The 21,135-nt window shown below is 42.6% G+C and overlaps 2 protein-coding genes across 4 annotated transcripts in view; one reads left to right on the forward strand and one right to left on the reverse strand.

Moving 5' to 3' along the window:
- The window catches only part of ANP32B (acidic nuclear phosphoprotein 32 family member B), a 34,062-nt gene extending 16,985 nt beyond the window's left edge, over window positions 1-17,077 (reverse strand). Inside the window, exons 1-2 of one of the 2 annotated variants that reach the window (XM_017644141.3) lie at window positions 16,818-17,077; window positions 6,385-6,534 (exon numbers count right to left, since the gene is read on the reverse strand). In XM_017644141.3, the coding sequence (XP_017499630.3) occupies window positions 6,385-6,534; window positions 16,818-16,871 (204 nt within the window). In that variant the 5' untranslated portion in view covers window positions 16,872-17,077. Of the gene's footprint in view, window positions 1-6,384; window positions 6,535-16,270; window positions 16,753-16,817 lie in introns of those variants that run through there. The other variant, XM_073227223.1, reaches the window with a different exon arrangement.
- HEMGN (hemogen) overlaps window positions 15,289-21,135 on the forward strand; it is a 42,485-nt gene continuing 36,638 nt past the window's right edge. For both annotated transcript variants that reach the window (XM_037004143.2, XM_017644138.3), the window contains exons 1-2: window positions 15,289-15,428; window positions 18,663-18,882. The gene's annotated coding sequence lies outside the window, so the exon portion shown is untranslated. The remainder of the gene's footprint in view (window positions 15,429-18,662; window positions 18,883-21,135) is intronic.

Consider the following 21,135-nt stretch of genomic DNA (forward strand, 5'->3'; position numbering starts at 1 on the left):
CAAAGAAAACAAAAAGGCTCACAAACACATGGAGGCTTAACAACATGCTACTAAATAATCAATGGATCAATGAACAAATCAAAATAGAGATCAAGGAATATATAGAAACAAATGACAACAACAACACTAAGCCCCAACTTCTGTGGGATGCAGCGAAAGCAGTCTTAAGAGGAAAGTATATAGCAATCCAGGCACACTTGAAGAAGGAAGAACAATCCCAAATGAATAGTCTAACATCACAATTATTAAAACTGGAAAAAGAAGAACAAATGAGGCCTAAAGTCAGCAGAAGGAGGGACATAATAAAGATCAGAGAAGAAATAAACAAAATTGAGAAGAATAAAACAATAGCAAAAATCAACGAAACCAAGAGCTGGTTCTTTGAGAAAATAAACAAAATAGATAAGCCTCTAGCCCAACTTATTAAGAGAAAAAGAGAGTCAACACAAATCAACATAATCAGAAATGAGAATGGAAAAATCACGACAGACTCCACAGAAATACAAAGAATTATTAAAGACTACTATGAAAACCTATATGCCAACAAGCTGGAAAACCTAGAAGAAATGGACAACTTCCTAGAAAAATACAACCTCCCAAGACTGACCAAGGAAGAAACACAAAAGTTAAACAAACCAATTACAAGCAAAGAAATTGAAACAGTAATCAAAAAACTACCCAAGAACAAAACCCCGGGGCCGGACGGATTTACCTCGGAATTTTATCAGACACACAGAGAAGACATAATACCCATTCTCCTTAAAGTATTCCACAAAATAGAAGAAGAGGGAATACTCCCAAACTCATTCTATGAAGCCAACATCACCCTAATACCAAAACCAGGCAAAGACCCCACCAAAAAAGAAAATTACAGACCAATATCCCTGATGAACGTAGATGCAAAAATACTCAATAAAATATTAGCAAACAGAATTCAACAGTATATCAAAAGGATCATACACCATGACCAAGTGGGGTTCATCCCAGGGATGCAAGGATGGTACAACATTCGAAAATCCATCAACATCATCCACCACATCAACAAAAAGAAAGACAAAAACCACATGATCATCTCCATAGATGCTGAAAAAGCATTTGACAAAATTCAACATCCATTCATGATAAAAACTCTCAGCAAAATGGGAATAGAGGGCAAGTACCTCAACATAATAAAGGCCATATATGATAAACCCACAGCCAGCATTATACTGAACAGCGAGAAGCTGAAAGCATTTCCACTGAGATCGGGAACCAGACAGGGATGCCCACTCTCCCCACTGTTATTTAACATAGTACTGGAGGTCCTAGCCACGGCAATCAGACAAAACAAAGAAATACAAGGAATCCAGATTGGTAAAGAAGAAGTTAAACTGTCACTATTTGCAGATGATATGATACTGTACATAAAAAACCCTAAAGACTCCACTCCAAAACTACTAGAACTGATATCGGAATACAGCAAAGTTGCAGGATACAAAATCAACACACAGAAATCTGTAGCTTTCCTATACACTAACAACGAATCAATAGAAAGAGAAATCAGGAAAACAATTCCATTCACCATTGCATCAAAAAGAATAAAATACCTAGGAATAAACCTAACCAAGGAAGTGAAAGACTTATACTCTGAAAACTACAAGTCACTCTTAAGAGAAATTAAAGGGGACACTAATAAATGGAAACTCATCCCATGCTCATGGCTAGGAAGAATTAATATCGTCAAAATGGCCATCCTGCCGAAAGCAATATACAAATTTGATGCAATCCCTCTCAAATTACCAGCAACATTCTTCAATGAATTGGAACAAATAATTCAAAAATTCATATGGAAACACCAAAGACCCCGAATAGCCAAAGCAATCCTGAAAAAGAAGAATAAAGTAGGGGGGATCTCACTCCCCAACTTCAAGCTCTACTACAAAGCCATAGTAATCAAGACAATTTGGTACTGGCACAAGAACAGAGCCACAGACCAGTGGAACAGATTAGAGACCCCAGAAATTAACCCAAACATATATGGTCAATTAATATTTGATAAAGGAGCCATGGACATACAATGGCAAAATGACAGTCTCTTCAACAGATGGTGCTGGCAAAACTGGACAGCTACATGTAGGAGAATGAAACTGGACCATTGTCTAACCCCATATACAAAGGTAAACTCAAAATGGATCAAAGACCTGAATGTAAGTCACGAAACCATTAAACTCTTGGAAAAAAACATAGGCAAAAACCTCTTAGACATAAACATGAGTGATCTCTTCTTGAACATATCTCCCCGGGCAAGGAAAACAACAGCAAAAATGAGCAAGTGGGACTACATTAAGCTGAAAAGCTTCTGTACAGCGAAAGACACCATCAATAGAACAAAAAGGAACCCTACAGTATGGGAGAATATATTTGAAAATGACAGATCTGATAAAGGCTTGACGTCCAGAATATATAAAGAGCTCACACGCCTCAACAAACAAAAAACAAATAACCCAATTAAAAAATGGGCAGAGGAACTGAACAGACAGTTCTCCAAAAAAGAAATACAGATGGCCAAGAGACACATGAAAAGATGCTCCACATCGCTAATTATCAGAGAAATGCAAATTAAAACTACAATGAGGTATCACCTCACACCAGTAAGGATAGCTGCCATCCAAAAGACAAACAACAACAAATGTTGGCGAGGCTGTGGAGAAAGGGGAACCCTCCTACATTGCTGGTGGGAATGTAAATTAGTTCAACCATTGTGGAAAGCAGTATGGAGGTGCATCAAAATGCTCAAAACAGACCTACCATTTGACCCAGGAATTCCACTCCTAGGAATTTACCCTAAGAACGCAGCAATCAAGTTTGAGAAAGACAGATGCACTCCTATGTTTATCGCAGCACTATTTACAATAGCCAAGAATTGGAAGCAACCTAAATGTCCATCTGTAGATGAATGGATAAAGAAGATGTGGTACATATACACAATGGAATACTACTCAGCCATAAGAAGTGGAAAAATCCAACCATTTGCAGCAACATGGATGGAGCTGGAGAGTATTATGCTCAGTGAAATAAGCCAAGCGGAGAAAGAGAAATACCAAATGATTTCACTCATCTGAGGAGTATAGGAACAAAGGAAAAACTGAAGGAACAAAACAGCAGCAGAATTACAGAACCCAAAAATGGACTAACAGGTACCAAAGGGAAAGGAACTGGGGAGGATGGGTGGGCAGGGAGGGATAAGGGGGGGGAAGAAGAAGGGGGGTATTAAGATTAGCATGCATGGGGGGGAGGGAGAAAGGGGAGGGTGGGCTGCACAACACAGAGAGGACAAGTAGTGACTCTACAACATTTTGCTAAGCTGATGGACAGTAACCGTAATGTGGTTGTTAGGGGGGACCTGATATAGGGGAGAGCATAGTAAACATAGTATTCTTCAGGTAAGTGTAGATTAAAAATTTAAAAAAAAAAAAAGAAAGAAAGAAAGAAAAGGGGGATTACTCCTTAACAGGATAAAACTATTGGTAAATCAAAGATCAACGCATGCTTTAAATATCCTTAATGTTGATCACTTAAAGGGTGTCAGATGATCAGCTATGGAGGTACTCTTTTCTGATATTCCTTTCTCTTAATTAAAAAAAAAAAAAAAAGCAGTTACTGTGTGCTGACCTCCAATGAGTTCTGCACAGTGGTATAGAGGGCATGTCAAAGTGTGGGCAAAGGTTCTGTTTGTTTCTACGCAGAAGATCAAGGCCTAGCTTGGATACCCAGAAAATGAACTAAGATACGATATGAGGAGGAGCTTCCGGCATCAGCACTCTCTGGAGGACTCGTGCCGGGGGATGATCATCAAAAAGCCTCCACAGGGATCCGGACGATGCTGCGGTTGTGGCTGCATCCAGCCCACCATCTCCTGGACTTGCCATAAGAAGGAGGAGGGAGATGTCTAGGCTGGCATGTGCATACAGTGAGACAACGAATTTGACTGGATCTGTACTGTTGGAACTCAACCAGGAGTTGGGAGGGGTGCAAGTTGTAGCACCCCAAAATCTCATGACTATAGACTATCTATGGTTAAAAGAACATATGGGATGTGAACAGATCCCAGAAATGGGCTGCTTTAATTTGTCTGATGGTTCAAGTACAGTTGGAAAATATCCATCATATCATAGATAAATTTTCACAAATGCCTAGGGTGCCTAAATGGTTTTCTTGGCTTCACTGGAGATGGCTGGTAATTATAGATTTGCTTTGTTTATGTCACCGTATTCCTATTATGTCAATATGTGTGTGCAAATTAGTTAGTAGTTTAAAACCTATACATACTTAAGGTACTATACAAGAAGATATGTCAAAGAAATGATCAATCCTCCCAAGTTTCCTTCATATGCTACATCTATAGCTTTTCTTCTTCCTTCCTAATTACAAACTTTAAATAGAATTCGTGCCTCATATCGAATTTACCGAGTATCATAATTCCTCCAGGTGGTAAAGATACCTCGAGACAAGTGCTGGGCATAGAAGCCACAGGGCATAAATCTGCAAAGAAGTAAAAAGCTAACCTTTGCAAACAATATGGCTTCTCTCTCACTTACCAACTTTACATTTCCCTGTATGGCCCCGGAAGATGACTGGTTAGCCAGAGACGGGTAAGATTCCTCAAGGGAGGAACAACCTAAGACAGGCACAGTCGCAGGGGGGCCATCAGGTGAGAATTTGGGGATCAACAGAGGTGAGGCTCAGAACCTCACCCCCCCTGCTTTGAGAGAAATCTTCTGCATCCGTGGATGTCTTGCTGCCCTTGTCTAGCCTGGATTAATACTTAGTCCATAGGCACACACCTGATCATCTGATCATCTACATTTGCCTTCTTACAGCACTAAACTATGTTTTCTACCTTTATCTTGCATCTACCTACCACTTCAGCATTTTATTAAAAATAAAAATAATAATAATAATAGGAGAAATGTGGGATCAACATATAAATCAAGTACAAAAATCAAATGAATATTCATATTTGACCTGATGGTTTATAGGTCATATTGCATGATCAAAACCGAAAGTTTCTGTGATGACTGCCCTTGTACTGTTCACCATGTAAGAATTTATTCACTCTGTAAGAATTCGTTCACCATGTAAGAACTTGTTCGTTATGCTTCAGAAGATTGGAGACTGACGAGAATTAGGCTTGAGATGGATTAATGATTGTACATTGAGCATTGACCCCCCTATACTGAATTTTATTGTTGTTAACAACCATTTGATCAATAAATATGAGAGATGCCCTCTCAAAAAAAAAAAAAAAAAAAAAAAAAAAAAAAAAAAAAAAAAAAACAAATCCTTAAGAAATCCTCAAGCAAACTACAGGAACAGCCTACCTGCCCTTTGTCTAAATTTAATTACATTTCTATGTATACCTGTGTTTTTTAGATAAAGGTTCAACTTAAATTCCCTAATAAAGCAAACACTGAAACAGTGGAGAATTCTGCACACTTACATGACCACCTACCTGCCTTTTCATATGTAACAGAAAATATACTGTGTTAGGAAATAAAAGACACGGATTATAGCTGTGGTTCTAATAATAACCACTTTCGTGAGTGGCTATAGGCAAATTACTCTACCTTTCTGGGTCTACTGCTGTGCCCAAAGAACAAGGGGCTAAGGCTAGAAGATCAAAGTTTCTTCCCTTTTTGACATCTGGGGCTGTGTGACAGTTAAATGTACAGGAAATGAGAAAACATTTTTCTTGAGTTTTTTTCTTTTTGGTGTATGGTGGAGGACAGTGATTGGTTTATGATTTATAATTAGATCAATAAAGTGCTAACAATGGGCCATCAGGAAATACAGTGGCTTTGTTACAATTCTTACTGTCAACATTTAAAATTTCCTAGTCATTCAAAGTTACAAAATGGGTTTGAATAAGTATAGACTACCAATCTGAAGTTTTTACTGAAATTCTCCATTAATCAATAAACATAAAACATGAGTGGCAGGCACCCAGGGTTCCTAAACCAGAGCATACTAAAAACAAACCATCGTTAACATTACAACAGATTCATAACAAATTATTTACAAGACAATTATTTTTCATAACTACTACTTATTAAGTATCCAATATGTATTATTTCCAAAATTCACAGCAATCTGTGATGGTATGTGATATCATCAGTTAACAGGCAAGGAACTGAGACTTAGATTAAGTAACCTGTTGAAGATCACCCGTCAGGGAAATGATAGTGCTGGAATTTAATCCCAGATATGCCCAGTTCCAAAGGCCATGGACTTTCTGCTTCACTGAATGACTTCTTACACATAGATTCACACATTTTTCCCTTCCAGGATAGTTCTCTCTTTTACTGCTAAAAAACCAAAAACAAACAAAAAAAACCCAACACTTACCTTTTTCAACTTAGGTAGTTTGGGGAGATTTGAAACTGAAATCAAGCCTACATTTATTAAACTGAGGAACTCTAAGTTCACAAATTCAGCTGTTAGGCCCTCAATTTTCCCATCATTTGATTTGCAATTGTCCAGGACAAGTTCTCGAACCTGTAAATGACAAAAGGGGGTGGGGGAGGAGACAAGCTTTCAAAAACATAAACAACAAGGCAAAACTTCAACCATAAATCCCCAGCAAAAACACCTACATAATAGTGATAGCCTTGACTCAGACCTAGACCAGTTACAAATAAATGAAAAATAATTAAGCCTTTAGTAATAGTATACTAATAGATACCAAAGGTGGAATGTTATACCACAATAAAGACACTCTTCACTTTCAGAGACAGAAACTACAGTTTTTAAGATGTAAGTGAAGAAACTATATTCACCCTTTTCCTCGTCCCCAAGGCTGTTTCCCAAGGGATGGCTTTAAGTACAAATGCAGAATGAAGATACCTTTTTTAGGCAGTCTACCTCAAGGCCCGGGGATGACACAAAGGAAAGAGGAAAGCTTTATTTTTACTATAAAGATCACTAACAGTAAATTCTGGCTACAGATTTCTGCACTGCACATTTCCGCTTCTGGTTTTACTAATCTTTATTAAGATTATCTTGACCCCGGGAGGGGTCAAGATGCAAGAGGTCTTAATACAAAACAAAGATCAATTTGGATTACATGTGAGAAATATATTTCTAGGGGAGAGAACTGTTAAGACATTAAATTAAGTTTCTTTTTCAGGCCATAAAAACTCCAGAAATTCTGAGTTTGATCCATCCAAGGATATCACCTCTGAAGGTTCTGCATACTGATTGTTTAATGAACAGTCTACTGTGTTATTATCTACCATGATAATCCCTATCACCATTCTCCTTCTGTGGTTGAGACTGAAACTTGCAACTTCTTAACACATTTTGGCCAACTTACTACAGTGAGGCAGACTATAGTTTTAACTGCCAAAGGCATTCTTGCTATAACCTATCACATTTAGTAACATTAATCAAGCACATATACGGAAAGGAGATGCTGACAGTTCTAAAATGAGGATAGGAGCTGGTCTTTCAGTATCAAATCCAAGGATACTACTCTAACAATTTCTTGTATGGAGAACTTACTCCTTTTTCACCCCAACACACCCTCCCCACACTTAGAGAAGGAAACAGATTTGGACAGTCAGTGACACCCACACCACCACCACGTCATCTCACTTGCTGCTTCACACTTCTCCCCCCACCCCATCTACTTCCTCCTCAGAAGCCCTGGTCACAGTTAGCAGGCATACCAGGCTCTTAAACCTTTTACTTCCCTCTATTTTTCTCAAAATGCCTTTGCCATTCTTCCCTCTTCTGATGAAAATCAGCCCATCTGAAAACTTGAGAGGTGAACTGAGGAGAGCTGGGCTCTGGCTTCAAATTCCAGCTCTGCCACTTACAACCCGTGTGACCGTGAGCAAGTCATTTAACCTCTCTGTGCCTCAGTTTCCTCATCTGTGAAGTACCCAAGACCTCATGGAGTTGCAGAGAGTAAGGCTTGGAACATAGTAAATGCTGAGAAAGTAACCTCTGGAGAAAGGGAGTAAGGGAATGACAGGGACCTTTGCTGTTTATTCATATCTGTACTAAGTTTTTTACAAGCATATATTTCTTCTGTATTAAAAAATAAAAATAAAACCAACAAACCATTAAAAAAAAGGTTCTAAGTGTAATCGTCCACCTACCTACACAGGATACTGCAATGCAACTAAAATGTTTCCATTTGGTTTGGGGATTTTCTGTGACTCTACCTTACAGAGAAGTCAAAATTATGCAGAATGACAAGAATGACACTAATATGTCAAAAGCCAAGAGGAGGAATTATTGTTAGCCATACTGCCTCAAGCCAACTAAAGTGGTAAAATTCCACTTTAACTAAGGTAATCTAAAACTACCATAAAGCATTCAAATGTGAGTTAGAACATGTTTGCTGAACCAAACAGCAGAATAGCAATCAAGAAGAGGAAACCAGGAGGGAAAAACAGATGTTAAGGTGGTTCAAATGGGTTTAGTTCTTGGATATGTAGGATGATGGAGAGGAACTGAGGTTCTGATTTAGAGAAATGGAAACTGTGAAGCTCAAGAGAAATAAGGATGGAGTAGCTTTTTGAGGGGGGATGTATGACTACTGTGAGGGATACCAAGCTTAAAGTTCCCATGGGATGTCCAGATTAAAGTATGCCATGGCAGCTAGACCTTGTGTCTGGAGTTCAGAGGAGATCGGTGTTTTAAGTTCTATATTTGGGAGTCAATGGGGTAGAGGCAGAAGTGGAAGGATGGAATTCCTAGAACACCAAGGATAGAACCCTGGGAGAATTCTGCAAAAAAAGAGACCGAAGAATCAGGAGTGGTACCCACAGGTAGAACATTAGTTTCAAACACCTAGAAAGGCTTATGAAGTAAGGTACAAGAAGTTACTGAAAAAAGGATTGAAAAACTTAGAAAACAACCTAAATGCCCATCAACAAGGGACTCATTTCCAGGACATACCATGGAATGAAAAATGTTACAGTGTGTAGTGTGTTATCATTTATGTAATATATCACACATTCACTTTCTTGTAAGTACATAAAATCACTCAGGAAGACAAAGTAAGTGGCTGGAAGACTTTCCTGTATAAACTTATTTAGTATTTTAACAATGAGAATATTAGTCTATTATAAAGTCACTATTAGCCTTTAAGCTTCATCAAGCTTCATGATGGGCAGAGTCAAGTTCTATTTTAATGACCACTATATCCCAGTATGAGAAACAGCCTTCAGAACTGCTAAAAGAGGAACAAATGGTCACAGGTTTGTCAGAGTACTGCACAGGAATTTGTGTCAGGATTGTAGGGGGCTGAACAGATGATGAAATAGAAAACCTGGATATAAACAGAACCTGCTTTTTGATCATAAGCTTAAATCATACTGATACGAAGCATACAAATGTCACTACTAATAATGATGTGCTTACTGTCTTTCTTTGTATGTTTCAAATTTAAGCGATATAGAACATATTAGCATACTTTAAAATAAAAGTGAGTCTTTTTTTGATTTTCAACATAAAATATATTTTTTCAGTTTTTCAGGGAAATATGTAATCATTCAAAAAATTCAGAAATACACACATAATCCCACTAATGATCACTGTTAATATTTTTTTCCTTGCACGTATTTTATTACATTTATTCTTCTTTGTTGTTCTTGTTTTTTATTTTGCTATTAACGTACAATTACATGAGCAATATTATGGTTACTAGACTCCCCCTATTACTAAGTCCTCACCACATACCCCATTATAGTCACTGTCTATCAGCGTAGTAAGATGCTATAGACTCACTACTTGTCTTCTCTGTGCTATACTGCCTTCCCCCGTAATAACCCTTTTTCCCCCTTATCCCTCCCCTTCCCACCCAACTTCCCCAGTTCTGAAATTTCCCTTTGGTAACTGTTAGTCCATTCTTGACTTTGGTTCTGTGAGTCGGCTGCTGTTTTGTTCCTTCAGTTTTTTCTTTGTTCTTATGCTCCACAGATGAGTGAAATCATTTGATACTTGTCTTTCTCCGCCTGGCTTATTTCACTGAGCATAATACCCTCTAGCTCCATCTGTGTTGTTGCAAATGGTAGGATTTGTTTTCTTCTTATGGCTGAATAATATTCCATTGTGTATACAATTACCACATCTTCTTTATCCATTCATCTACTGATGGACATTTAGGTTGCTTCCATTTCTTGGCTATTGTAAATACTGCTGCGATAAACAAAGGGGTGCATATGTCTTTTTCAAACTGGGTTGCTGCATTCTTAGGGTAAATTCCTAGGAGTGGAATCTGAGTATTTTTTAATGGTTAAATAAATTGAAATGTATGGATGTACCGAAGTTACAATCTTCCCTGTTGAACATGATTCCAATTTACTATGTAAATAATGCCATAATAGCTTTTTGTGACCTTATCTTGATATATGGAGATTTCTAGGCATTTGCATTTATTTATCTTTTCCTTGAGAATATTGTTTTTACCCTGTGAAGGAAAAAAAAAAAAACAACCAAAAGAAAGACTGACAAAAAACAGAGAAGTCATAAAAAATACAAATTGTCAGTAAACAATTGTTTAACTACAAGTAATAAAGATACATATTGAAAATGAGATAGTAAGAACAAAGAAAAAACTGAAAGAACAAAACAGCAGCAGACTCACAGAACTTAAGAATGGACTAACAATTACCAAAGGGAAAGGGACTGGGGAGGATGGGTGGGAAGGGAGGGATGGGGGGTGCGGGAAGGAGGCATTACTATTAGCAGACATAATGTGGGGTGGGGACTGGGAGGGTTGTACATCAGAGAGAAGACAAGCAGTGATTCTATAGCATCTTACTATGCTGATGGACAGTGACTGTAATGGGGGTATGTGGCGGAAACTTGGTGATGGGGGGAGTCTAGTAAACATAATGTTCCTCATGTAATTATAGATTAATGATACCAAAATAAAATTTAAAAAATATATATGTATTTCCATCAATCAAAAAAAAAAAGAGAAAGAGATATCATTCTACTCGTGTTAAAAGTGGGGCTGCTCTTTCTGTGGAGAAGATACAGCTAGTATGGGTACAGATGTGAGTTTATAAATAGGAGAGCAAAAAGTTCAGGGAATGTACACCTGAGACCTTTAATTTTCTCCATGAGTGGAAGGCAACAGAATTTACTGGGGTGAGTAGGGCAAAGCACTGTATGGCTCAGCAGAGAGGCATTTTTTTCTTTTATAGGAAAGCTGAGGATGTAGTAAATGTGCTACCCCCAGAACAGAGCTTGAGAGGCAGAGTCAATTAGATGAACCACTGGGGAATAAGCCCAGAAAAGAGAATTTCTCTGAAGAAAGCAGAGACCATGGAAGACTCCAGGGCTGTGCCTGAGGATGACGGGTCTGAACTTTTTATATAGCCTGTCTATAAAGTTGTAAACAGGACTGTGGTACAAAGGTATCTACTCTCAGGTACTGTGTCAGCAGCCATGAGACAACCAAGCCTCCTCCTTCCCGAATCCTTCCTAAGTATGAAGGGATCCAAATCGCCCTGCGAGTGAGGTAACTTAGAAGAGGGTACCCGGGCAAAGGAAAAGGGTGCCTATAGTCTTCCACTCTAGATCCAGAATAAACAGGAAGTTCTAATCAAGGCAAAATGGCTCTAGTTTTTCCTTGTGTCCCCAAATCCTCCCAGGGCTATTATCTAAGGATGGAAAGTTGGGCAGACACTTGTACATTTATGTGTACAACTTAGGAAGCTATGTGGTCCAAGACAGAGTTAGTTAGCTGGCCTTCTGCTCCAAGACAGACAGTTTAACTTTTGGGGCCAAATACACACTCTCATTTTCCAATTGAACCAGTTTTTTTTTCCCCTCAAACAAATTTAAGATAGACATTTAAAAACTAAACCCGTATCATTTCCTACTTAACTGTTGTTTTTGTTTTCTATAACTATCAGAAAAACAGTACTGTTTTCTACTACTTTTTCATTGAAAAATTTGAATTATACTGCAGCCAAGTTAAGAGGATTAGAGCTAAGTGCCGCAGAGGAGATGAAGATATTTTCCTTCCATCCTCCAACCTGTCCTCACCACTGCCCTGGCTACTAAAAAATAAACAAAACAAATAAAAAACAATTTTACCTGGTTTGTGACCTTTCCCAAATTTAAAAGTTACAAACATGATATAACAGGAAGAGAAAAAGATATGGAGATATAAAGATCATTTTGAGTTATCAATTATTTTAATCAGAACAGTGACAATTATTGTAGTAAGTAAAATCCAAAAATGTAGAAAGAAAAAGTAACTCCATCATCCTTGCCAATTTCTATCCCGGGTTAACCAATGTTCAAACCTTCTGCCCTATTATTCTAAAAGACTGTTTTCAAAATGACAGTACAACAGAACTGCACCAGTGGGTCTCAAGTGTTTAGAGAGAACAAAAGTATTTAGAGAACACAACACATTTGGAAAGGTGGTAGAACTGTTCACATGAAGAAGGAAACACCCATATCATACTAGTGGGTAGGTTAGGTAAGCAAGAGAACCACTTGGAAAAGCAAATTGTCAGAAGACTGAGATTCACATTAGAAGACATTCATTTCAGTTCTATTTAAAACAGCAAAAGACCTTTTAACCTCCCCACTGGGGACGGTTAAATGATCTATACCGACATTAACAATGATGTTATAATAAATAGTGACAGGGAAAGAAATATGTTTATTTTTTATGTAAATATATTTTATATGCAATGAAATAGTATACATGTTAATAGTATGATCTAAGTTTGGAAACAACTAAACATTTTGGCAAACTACACACCAGAATTTCTAGATGGTAACCCCACACACACCCACGTCTTATTTAAAAAAAAATTTTTTTTTAGAAAGCTTTTTTTTTTTTTTTTTTTTAAAGGAGAGCAAGGCAGAGGCTTTTATTTAGAGAGAAAAACGAGAGGACAGATCCTGGCTCAAACCAGGAGGGGGACAAGAGAGTCCCTATTTTAAAATTTTTGCTTATATGTATTTACTTTCCTTTGGCTTATCTGTATCCAATTTTTCTTCAGTGAAAATGTATTACTTATATAAAGACAAAAATCACTTCATTTTTATACAACCAATTAGAATATCGCAAAGAACTCAAAATTACATCACATTTTGTAATGTAAATGTGATTTTACATTTACATTTAGTGGGGGGATGGGGATTTAGAAAAATGTAGGGTAAGGAAGACCTAAATTTTTTCTTCAGTTAAGTTAGGACTAAGGAAAGACTACTCATATTATGGGTCATGAAAGGTCTCAGTCTAGCATATAGCCCACCAATGTTCCAGAGGCATAGATTATGAACAACAGGAACTGCCTGGCTTTCTAACTTTGATCCAAAAACTGGTAACAGCTAATATCAAAGCTAGCAGTCCCTAGATGCATAGTTAATGAGTTACTGTGAACAGAATGGCATATGTGGTGTAATGGAAGGATGAAAGCCTCACATATAGAACAGGTATTTTTCTAATTCTGGAATATAACTATATTTGGCTTATATTTCACTACGGCACATCAGTGTCTCTTCACACCTGACAATACCACCAACTTCTGTGGTGTATATGGTATATTCTAGCACTGTGCTAAGATAAGGAATTTCTTACCCTTGCTATGTTTTCAAGTGATTATCACCATTCTTTATGAAGATTACTTTAAGATGCCACCTTGGGCCATTTTTTCCACTGAGAACACACTTCTGATATAAAGAACTGTTTGTACTCAAAAAATCGAATTATCGATTTCTTTATGGGCATACCTGTATTTATAAGGAATAAAGGTAAGAGTAATAGGTGAACTGAACCTGTTGGCCAAAGAACACAAGAAAGTGAAGTGTTACCACGGCCTTCATCAAACCTCAAAATAAAATAAAAACAAAAAGGCCATATATATAATAAAAGCCCTTCTGGTCTTAAAAAAAAAAAATTATGACCAAACTTCCACTTACCCTCCTGAAACACTCGCAGAACTCAATGAATGACATTAAGGCCAACCATGGGTTACAGTTGGTTCATTCAGTGATGAAAGGGTTCTTTCCCCAAAGGACAAAAGTCTGCAGGATCCCGGAGGCCAAGCCTACTCTCTAGTAGCTGGCCTCACTACAAACATTAAGGAACCACATGATTAAATGAGTTTGGTTTTAAAGCAGTCATGTTGGGACTTCTCATTTGCCTTGCCTTGTGCTTTTGTGCAACTCACTCCTTAACCCCTTTTAAAATTTCCTTCAAAATCTACAGCATTGTTTTTCTAAAAAGCCCTCAGTTTAAGGTGAAAGCTTTCTTCTCCTAAGAACCTAACTTCTGGTCTCAGAGTCCTAGGGGAGCCTGTCTTTACCCCTACAATCTTGACTTACTCCTATGACACTCTCGCAAGGCCCCTAACTTGTACCGGTGCAACAGGCACCACTGGGTTTTGAATTCAGGATGGAAGTGGCTGCTCCATCATATTCACAATGCTTTTCCAGGCCCTGGAATACTGCAGGTACTCAAATATTTACTTAATAAACGAGTGGATTACTATAGGCCAGAGTTATCCAATACAGTATAGCCACCAGTCTCTTGCGGCTTTTGAGCATTTGAAATGTGGATAATGCAACTAACAAACTGAGCGTTTAATTAAATGACCACAAGACTCTGGCCTGCCTTTGCAGGAGGGTAAGGCCTAAATTATTTACTTGAAACGTTAACACTTGCACATATATACATATTTTAAACAGCAATACATTAGTTATTGGGAACAACAGCCTACTTACTCCAAAGGGAGCAGCACTGCTCTAACTTAGTATTAACTACTTCAGTTGGCACACAAAGAATTTAAATTCCACATTTTAAAGCATTTTGGAGATCCAGGCGCACACTTTTAGAAATTTTGTCAAAATTTAACTCCACTCCTACTGATCTGCAACTACACATACTAACGAAAACGTCTGAAATTAACAACTCTTCAAAATTAGAGCACAAGCTTTACAGTGTTTAGTCTTAACGGTTCAATACATCCTAGCACGTGGCCAACACAAAATGTCTGACTGGGCGGAAAGGACGGGCATTGGTCAAACCTCGACATTAAAACCCCCAGGGCGAGAAGAGATGCCCACCCCATCTAGTCTTCCAAAGACGCGAGGGGCTGCCACGTGGTGTGGCCCTCGCCGACCTCATTTGCCTTGACCTCACAGAATCGAAACCTCGAGCACACCAGCTTAACCGCGGTTGACAATTCCCACAAGTTGGCAACTTGTTACCCACAGCTACCTGACTGCAGGAAACCAGAACGAAGCGGGGTGGGAAGGCTTGCCCAGAGCTCACCCACGGCCAGGGAACGCCGCTCACCCGGGAACGGGGACTGGCGGAGGCGCGGCCTCCCCGCGGGAGGGCCAGGAAATATGGCCCCGCGCCCGGCTGCTGGAAACCGCTCGCGAACGCGGGGAGAGCACGGGTGAGGAGGCGATTCTTAAAGGCCCGCCCGCCGCTCACGCAACCGCGGCGGGCGAGTGCCAGCCTCACTGGGCTGCACTCGAGCACGTGCGGGGGCAGAGGCCACCGAGGCCACTCTGCCCGCAAGCCTAGCGAGGCCGCGGAACCCCCAGCGCCAGGCCGGGAAGGAGGCGGCCAACTGGCGTTGCCCTTTTAAGAAGGGGGAGGGGGCGGCAGCGCACTCGAGAGATGAGTCGGCGGCCGCCGGAGCGCACGGCTCCGGCCAGTGAGAGCCGAGCCCAGGCGAGGCGGACGCAAACCTAGCCGCGACCTCGACCCAGGAGGCGGCAGCCAGCAGCCCGCGCCGGGGACCGGCGGGCCAAGCCTATCTGCCGGCTTACTCGGCGTCGGTAGACGGGCACCCGCCAACATGGCGCTGTGTCGGCCTGTGGCGCGCCCGGGCTGGCGCGAGGTGCCGCCGCCCGCCCACACCGAGGGGCCAGCCTCTCGGGCCGGGGCCCCCGGACTCCGCCGCCGCGGCAGTGGGGGTGGGGGGGGCGACGCCGCCGCGACCACCACGGTTGGCCCGGATGGACCGGGTCGCGCCCTGGAAGACAGGGTGGGGAAGGCCAGGAAGACTAAAGGGGAGCGAGAGAGATGGGGGGAAAAGTTTTATTTTTAGGCTTGAAAAATGGCGGGAACCACGTTCTTTTTTTCAAACTTGGCCTCGAGAGGGGCGGTGTTGCGCCACCTACGCCGCCCGGCTCGCCCCTCCCCCGCTTCGCGCGCGCCAGGCCGCGCCCGCTCGAGCCCCCGGGGCTCCTCGCCCTCCTGGAGGCGAAGACCCTTTCTCGCCCCTCCAACCTTGTCTTCGGTCGGGCCGGCGCCAACCGCAAATCCTGGCTGGAGAAGTCCCCGCCCCGCCCGAGCCTCTTCACCGCCAGGCTGGGGCGCGCGAAGCCCGGCCTGGCCGGCGGCGGGCCCAGTCCGAGCTGGCTGCGCGGTTCCTCGGCAGGCCGGGCCTGCGCCTGGCCGCGCATCCCGGGAGGCTGCAAACATGGCTCCCAGCGTTACACAACCCACTGCTGCCTCCCTTGCCGCCGGCCGCACGCACACGCTCTCCTCCGGGTAAAGACCCCGGCAGCCTTGGAGATCAAAGTTTTCTTTCCCCCATCCCACCGCCTTCCCCGGACGGCCGAGAGGGCTCGCGGGCGGCAAAGAGTTAATCCCCGCGCGCTCGCTCCCCCCCCTCCGCGCCCGCCCGCCCGCCCGCCCGCCTTCCCCATCGGAGCCCGCGAGCTGTGCCCTTCCCCGCGCCGGGGCCGGCGAACCCGCGGCCCGGGCCCCTCAGGTAGCCACCATTACGTGCAAGTCATCGGGGGAAGAAGGCGCCCGAAGGGGCTCTGCTTACAGCTGCCGGCGTCCGGTTCCTCAGCTCCAGGTGGATCCTCCTCTTCATGTCCATGTTTCCCTCTTCCCCCCTCTTCAACTTAACTTTCCGCGGCGGGGGCCGAGGGGGGAGAGGCGTCCCGGCTTGCACAGCGAGGGCCGTCGGAAGGGGTCTGCTCGCGGCAGAGGCCGGAGACGCGGTCGCGGGCGGCGGGCAGCGGACGCGCAGGAGAGCGGAGCCCCCGGAGCCAAGTTACTCACGGGAGCGGAGAGAAACCATGGAGGGAAAAGGGGGTTGGAGCGCAGCGCCGGTCTCACTACCGCCGCCCCCGGTCGCGGCTCCTCACTGCGCTTAAACCGGCGACGCGGCGCGGGCAGCTGCTCGGCTCGGCTCGACTCGGCCCCGTGCGGCGCCGCTCGGCTCGGCGGCCGCGGCTGCACCAAGGACGGGGCGGGGAGACGCGCGGCGGGAGGGGCGGGGGCTCGGGGAAAGGCGCAGCCCGGGGGACAGGAGCGACTTCCTCCCTCCCTCCGACTGCACGTGGGGCGGCTGATGTAAGACCTTCTCGGGGCTTCCCCGTCGGGGCGGAGCTGAGACCCCCGAAGCCCACCTCGCCGCGCCCGGAGACGGGTCTCCGGCCCACACTGGGACTTTGGCCGGGAGGGTTGGGGGAAGTGTTACAGTCCCGCTTCTACGGTCCGGAAAACCAAGTCAGTCGGCAGGAGGCGACCAAGCAGCCGGACGCCCGCGAAGGCGGGAGGCATGAAGGGAACGTGGGACGGGGGCTTTCGGGTTCACCTTAGCTCCCTCAAACAGTGTGGGGCCGCCGCCAGCCGGAACCCCGCTGTCTCAGCCCGATGGCGGTGGAAAGGCCTCGAGGACCCCGTCAGGGGCGGAATCTCGGCAGGCCCGCGTGGTTGCGCGTGGCACCGGGCGGAGTCGGCCTTCGTGGCCGGCGAGGATGAGGGCATCCCCGGCCGCTTGCCCAAGCCACCGAGGAGCCCAGCGTCCCTGAGTTCAGGAGAGTCTCCCTGGGTTTTCTAACATTTAAATATAGACTAGGAACGCAGCAATTAGCATTTCTAATGGAGCCTTGGAGTTTCACTGGGTTTTCCTGCAGACTTTCATCTCATTTGTTCCTTAGGGCACCCCCTGTGAGGTGTGTGAATTCTTAATGGTCTCCGTTTCCGATGAAGCTTGGCAGGTAGCCTTTGTAATGGCCTGGCTCAGAAAGCACCCTGACAGGGTTAGAGCCCTAAGTTTGCTTTGCAGACCCCTGGGGAGTAAGGTAATGGTACATTCGGCGTAAAATAAGTGTGTCCTGTGGCAAATCAGATGCCATCTTAATTCTTATACAGACAAGAGGCTCCAAAGATTGAAAAAATGAATGAATATGAATAGAGAATAACTTACACTCTAAGGTTTTTAGAGTTAAGAAAGACCCCCCACTCCCACTTTACCTAAGTTCATTTTGTGCAAACAAAACCACCTATATCAATTTTTGAAATATTGAATGAATTAAAACTTCTAAGCAAAAGAAAGTTTTAGAAGGACTATGGAAGAAATACAAAAACTTTCTAGTAAGTTGTTTCCTGAATCTTGTGTTCAAAATGTTAGTTTCAGCAGACGACTCTGTGAGGGAAAATGGTGAGGGAAATACTCTTCAGGATGTCACACAGGAGGCCTGTAGCTATAAAGTTTTTAGAAGCACAGGCCCATAGATGAAGCCTTGTATGAAAACTAGCAAATCAGTTGCCTGAGCTTACAAGCAATGAGTGAGCATCTACTTTTAAGGATTGTTAAGTTCTTTCTCATTTAATCCTCGGACAACCCTGTGAAATAGATTGTATTTTATTCATTTTGCAGATGAGGAACCAAAGTTCAGGAGCCATAAGCTGCATGGCCAACAAGAGGTGGAGCCAAGGTTTAAATCCAGATGGGTCTGACTCCAAAGCCTATCTTTTCCGCTACACCATTAGTCTGACTGGCATGAAGTCATACCATGGGAGCCTCCATTGGAACAGTAGGTTGGGAACAGTTGTGGAGGGCCTGTCATACCAAACAGCATGGAGGCGCCATCTAGAAGGTAAAGCGGAGATGCTGAAGGACACTGGAATGTGATAGCTGTGCGCTAGAGAGAGTGGTAACCTAGTGGCTCACCGGGGAGCTGGTATTGATTGTTAGGGAGAAACGGCAAATCTTGGGATCCTGTCCTCTTTTTTATGACCAACTTAAGGGTATGAAGGACTCTCCCCGTGATACATAGCTCACAAGACAAATCTGTGTTTTATAATATTAAGCTACAAGTAACTAATAAACATAGCCACAATGTGCAGCAAATAAAAAGAAAGCAAAAGAGCCAAAGGAGGAGAGACTACAGACCCGATACTGTCCCTCTGACACAGCCGGTGTTGGCATGCACCTCTGTGAACAAAGAGTATGTGTTCCAGTGACATGCCTCTTTGTCAGGGGCTTCACTGCCAGAGGCATAAATAACACAGGCAGAACAGGGTGTGTCTCACTGTCCTGCCAATGTCTTCCACTGGACTGTCCGCAGGCCTGAAGGGGCTCTTGTCACAGTGCCCTGGTTTTGAATATTGCTGTGCTTAGCATCACTCTGGTATGCATCTGAAAAGATGCATATGATAAAGAATTAGAATATAGAATTGTATCTAACTAGCAACTATTATCATATTCATGGATTTATGGATTTGAACAAAGGCTGGAAGGGAGTAAGAAAAAGTGAAAAAAGTTTAGTTTGTTAGGGAATCTGAACTGTGGGTGAATCTCTTTTTACTCCCATTAATGTTAATGTTTGCCTAATAAGTAATGAAAATATCAAATAATGCTCAATTTGGGCACCCCTTTTAGTCTTAAAACTGCTGGTTAATCAAAATACGTGTATATTCCATTAAGCTCAAAAACATCTGAGAACACTCGGAGCTAGTCTGTAACTCCTTGGACCTGCTTTCCACCCCACTGCCTCAGCAACATCATCAGATGACCCGCTGTGTGGCTGTGAACATACTTCAATAAAAATTAAGATGAGAGACAGCCCCACTCAGGCATTGGTTTAGCAGGCCGTGAAACCAGTTTAGCAAACTGGGCACATTTTCTCTTTAGTAAAGATAGTCTATGAAGCTGATATATAATATAGGGTGAGGAAATCCTTACTCTTTAAATACTAACTGCTTTCCATTCTTCTCCTCTCTCATGCACATGTGCATACACTGGTAAATTAGCCCTTTGAGTTTCCACACATGGTGTGTGTACCTGTTACGCACTTAGGAGTTGGCAACACATAGGAGTTGTTGAAGGATCTAAATGCTCAACTAGACTGTGAGCTCATACAAACATTTCTGGATGATATGAATGTAGAGCAAGAGCCTGGGGCAATCTTTAGAATATAGGTGCTCTGTAAATGTGTTTTATGTTGAAAATAATGTCACATTATTATTTGAGTATTATAGTACTCAAAAATACTACCTAGGCAGCTGAGATTGTTGAGAGAAAGGAAGAGAGACACACATAAATAGGTTAAGCAATGAGATCCTATTAGTCTCCAGATGGTAAAAACAGAGGAGGGTAGAGTGCCAGGTATGTAGGCAGCTGCTGGTTTAGTAAGAGGCCCCTGCCAAGGGAACCAGATTCCTTTCTTCTATGTGAGACAGCTGTAGGTGCTAGGCCTTCCTGGGCAGCAAGGAAGAGCTATGGCTACCAAGAGTCAGGTTTAATATTTATGAAGCACTATCTTATGCCAAGGACTGTGCTTGGTACTTTCATGCACACTGCATCTCAGTTAATCCTGGCAACAGCTCACTGGGACAAAACTATAATCCCCTATTATTGTTTAGGAAACAGGTTTATCGAAGCCAAGTGAAACTAACATAACTAGTAAGAACCTAGATTTCTCTGTCATTAAGGTTTCACTGTAATTCATTCTCATCACTTTGATTCACTAGGCTCCGCAACTACTACTGAAAAAACTTGGTTTCTCTGCTTTAAGAAGGTTTATGTGCTCATTGTGGGGGAAAAAGTAAAACACACACACACACAAAATAAAATTTAAAAATTAAATTCCTACCATTGAGACATATCTACCATGAAGATGTATATCCTTACAGCTCCCCCTCTATATTACACATATTTAAATATATATCTAGGGATCAGATTGAAGATTTTTTTTGAAACTTTTTTCCATCAACCATTATGACAGTGAGTTAATATGACAGTGAGTTAATACTCATGATAAATATGAATATTTCTTTGCTCAATGTTTTTACCTCTTTAGAAAAGGACCCTAATGAGGTGGGAATCCCATTCCATCACTGGCTCTGTG

The sequence above is a fragment of the Manis javanica genome, chromosome 2, assembly GCF_040802235.1.
Source record: "Manis javanica isolate MJ-LG chromosome 2, MJ_LKY, whole genome shotgun sequence".
Lineage (NCBI taxonomy): Eukaryota > Metazoa > Chordata > Mammalia > Pholidota > Manidae > Manis > Manis javanica.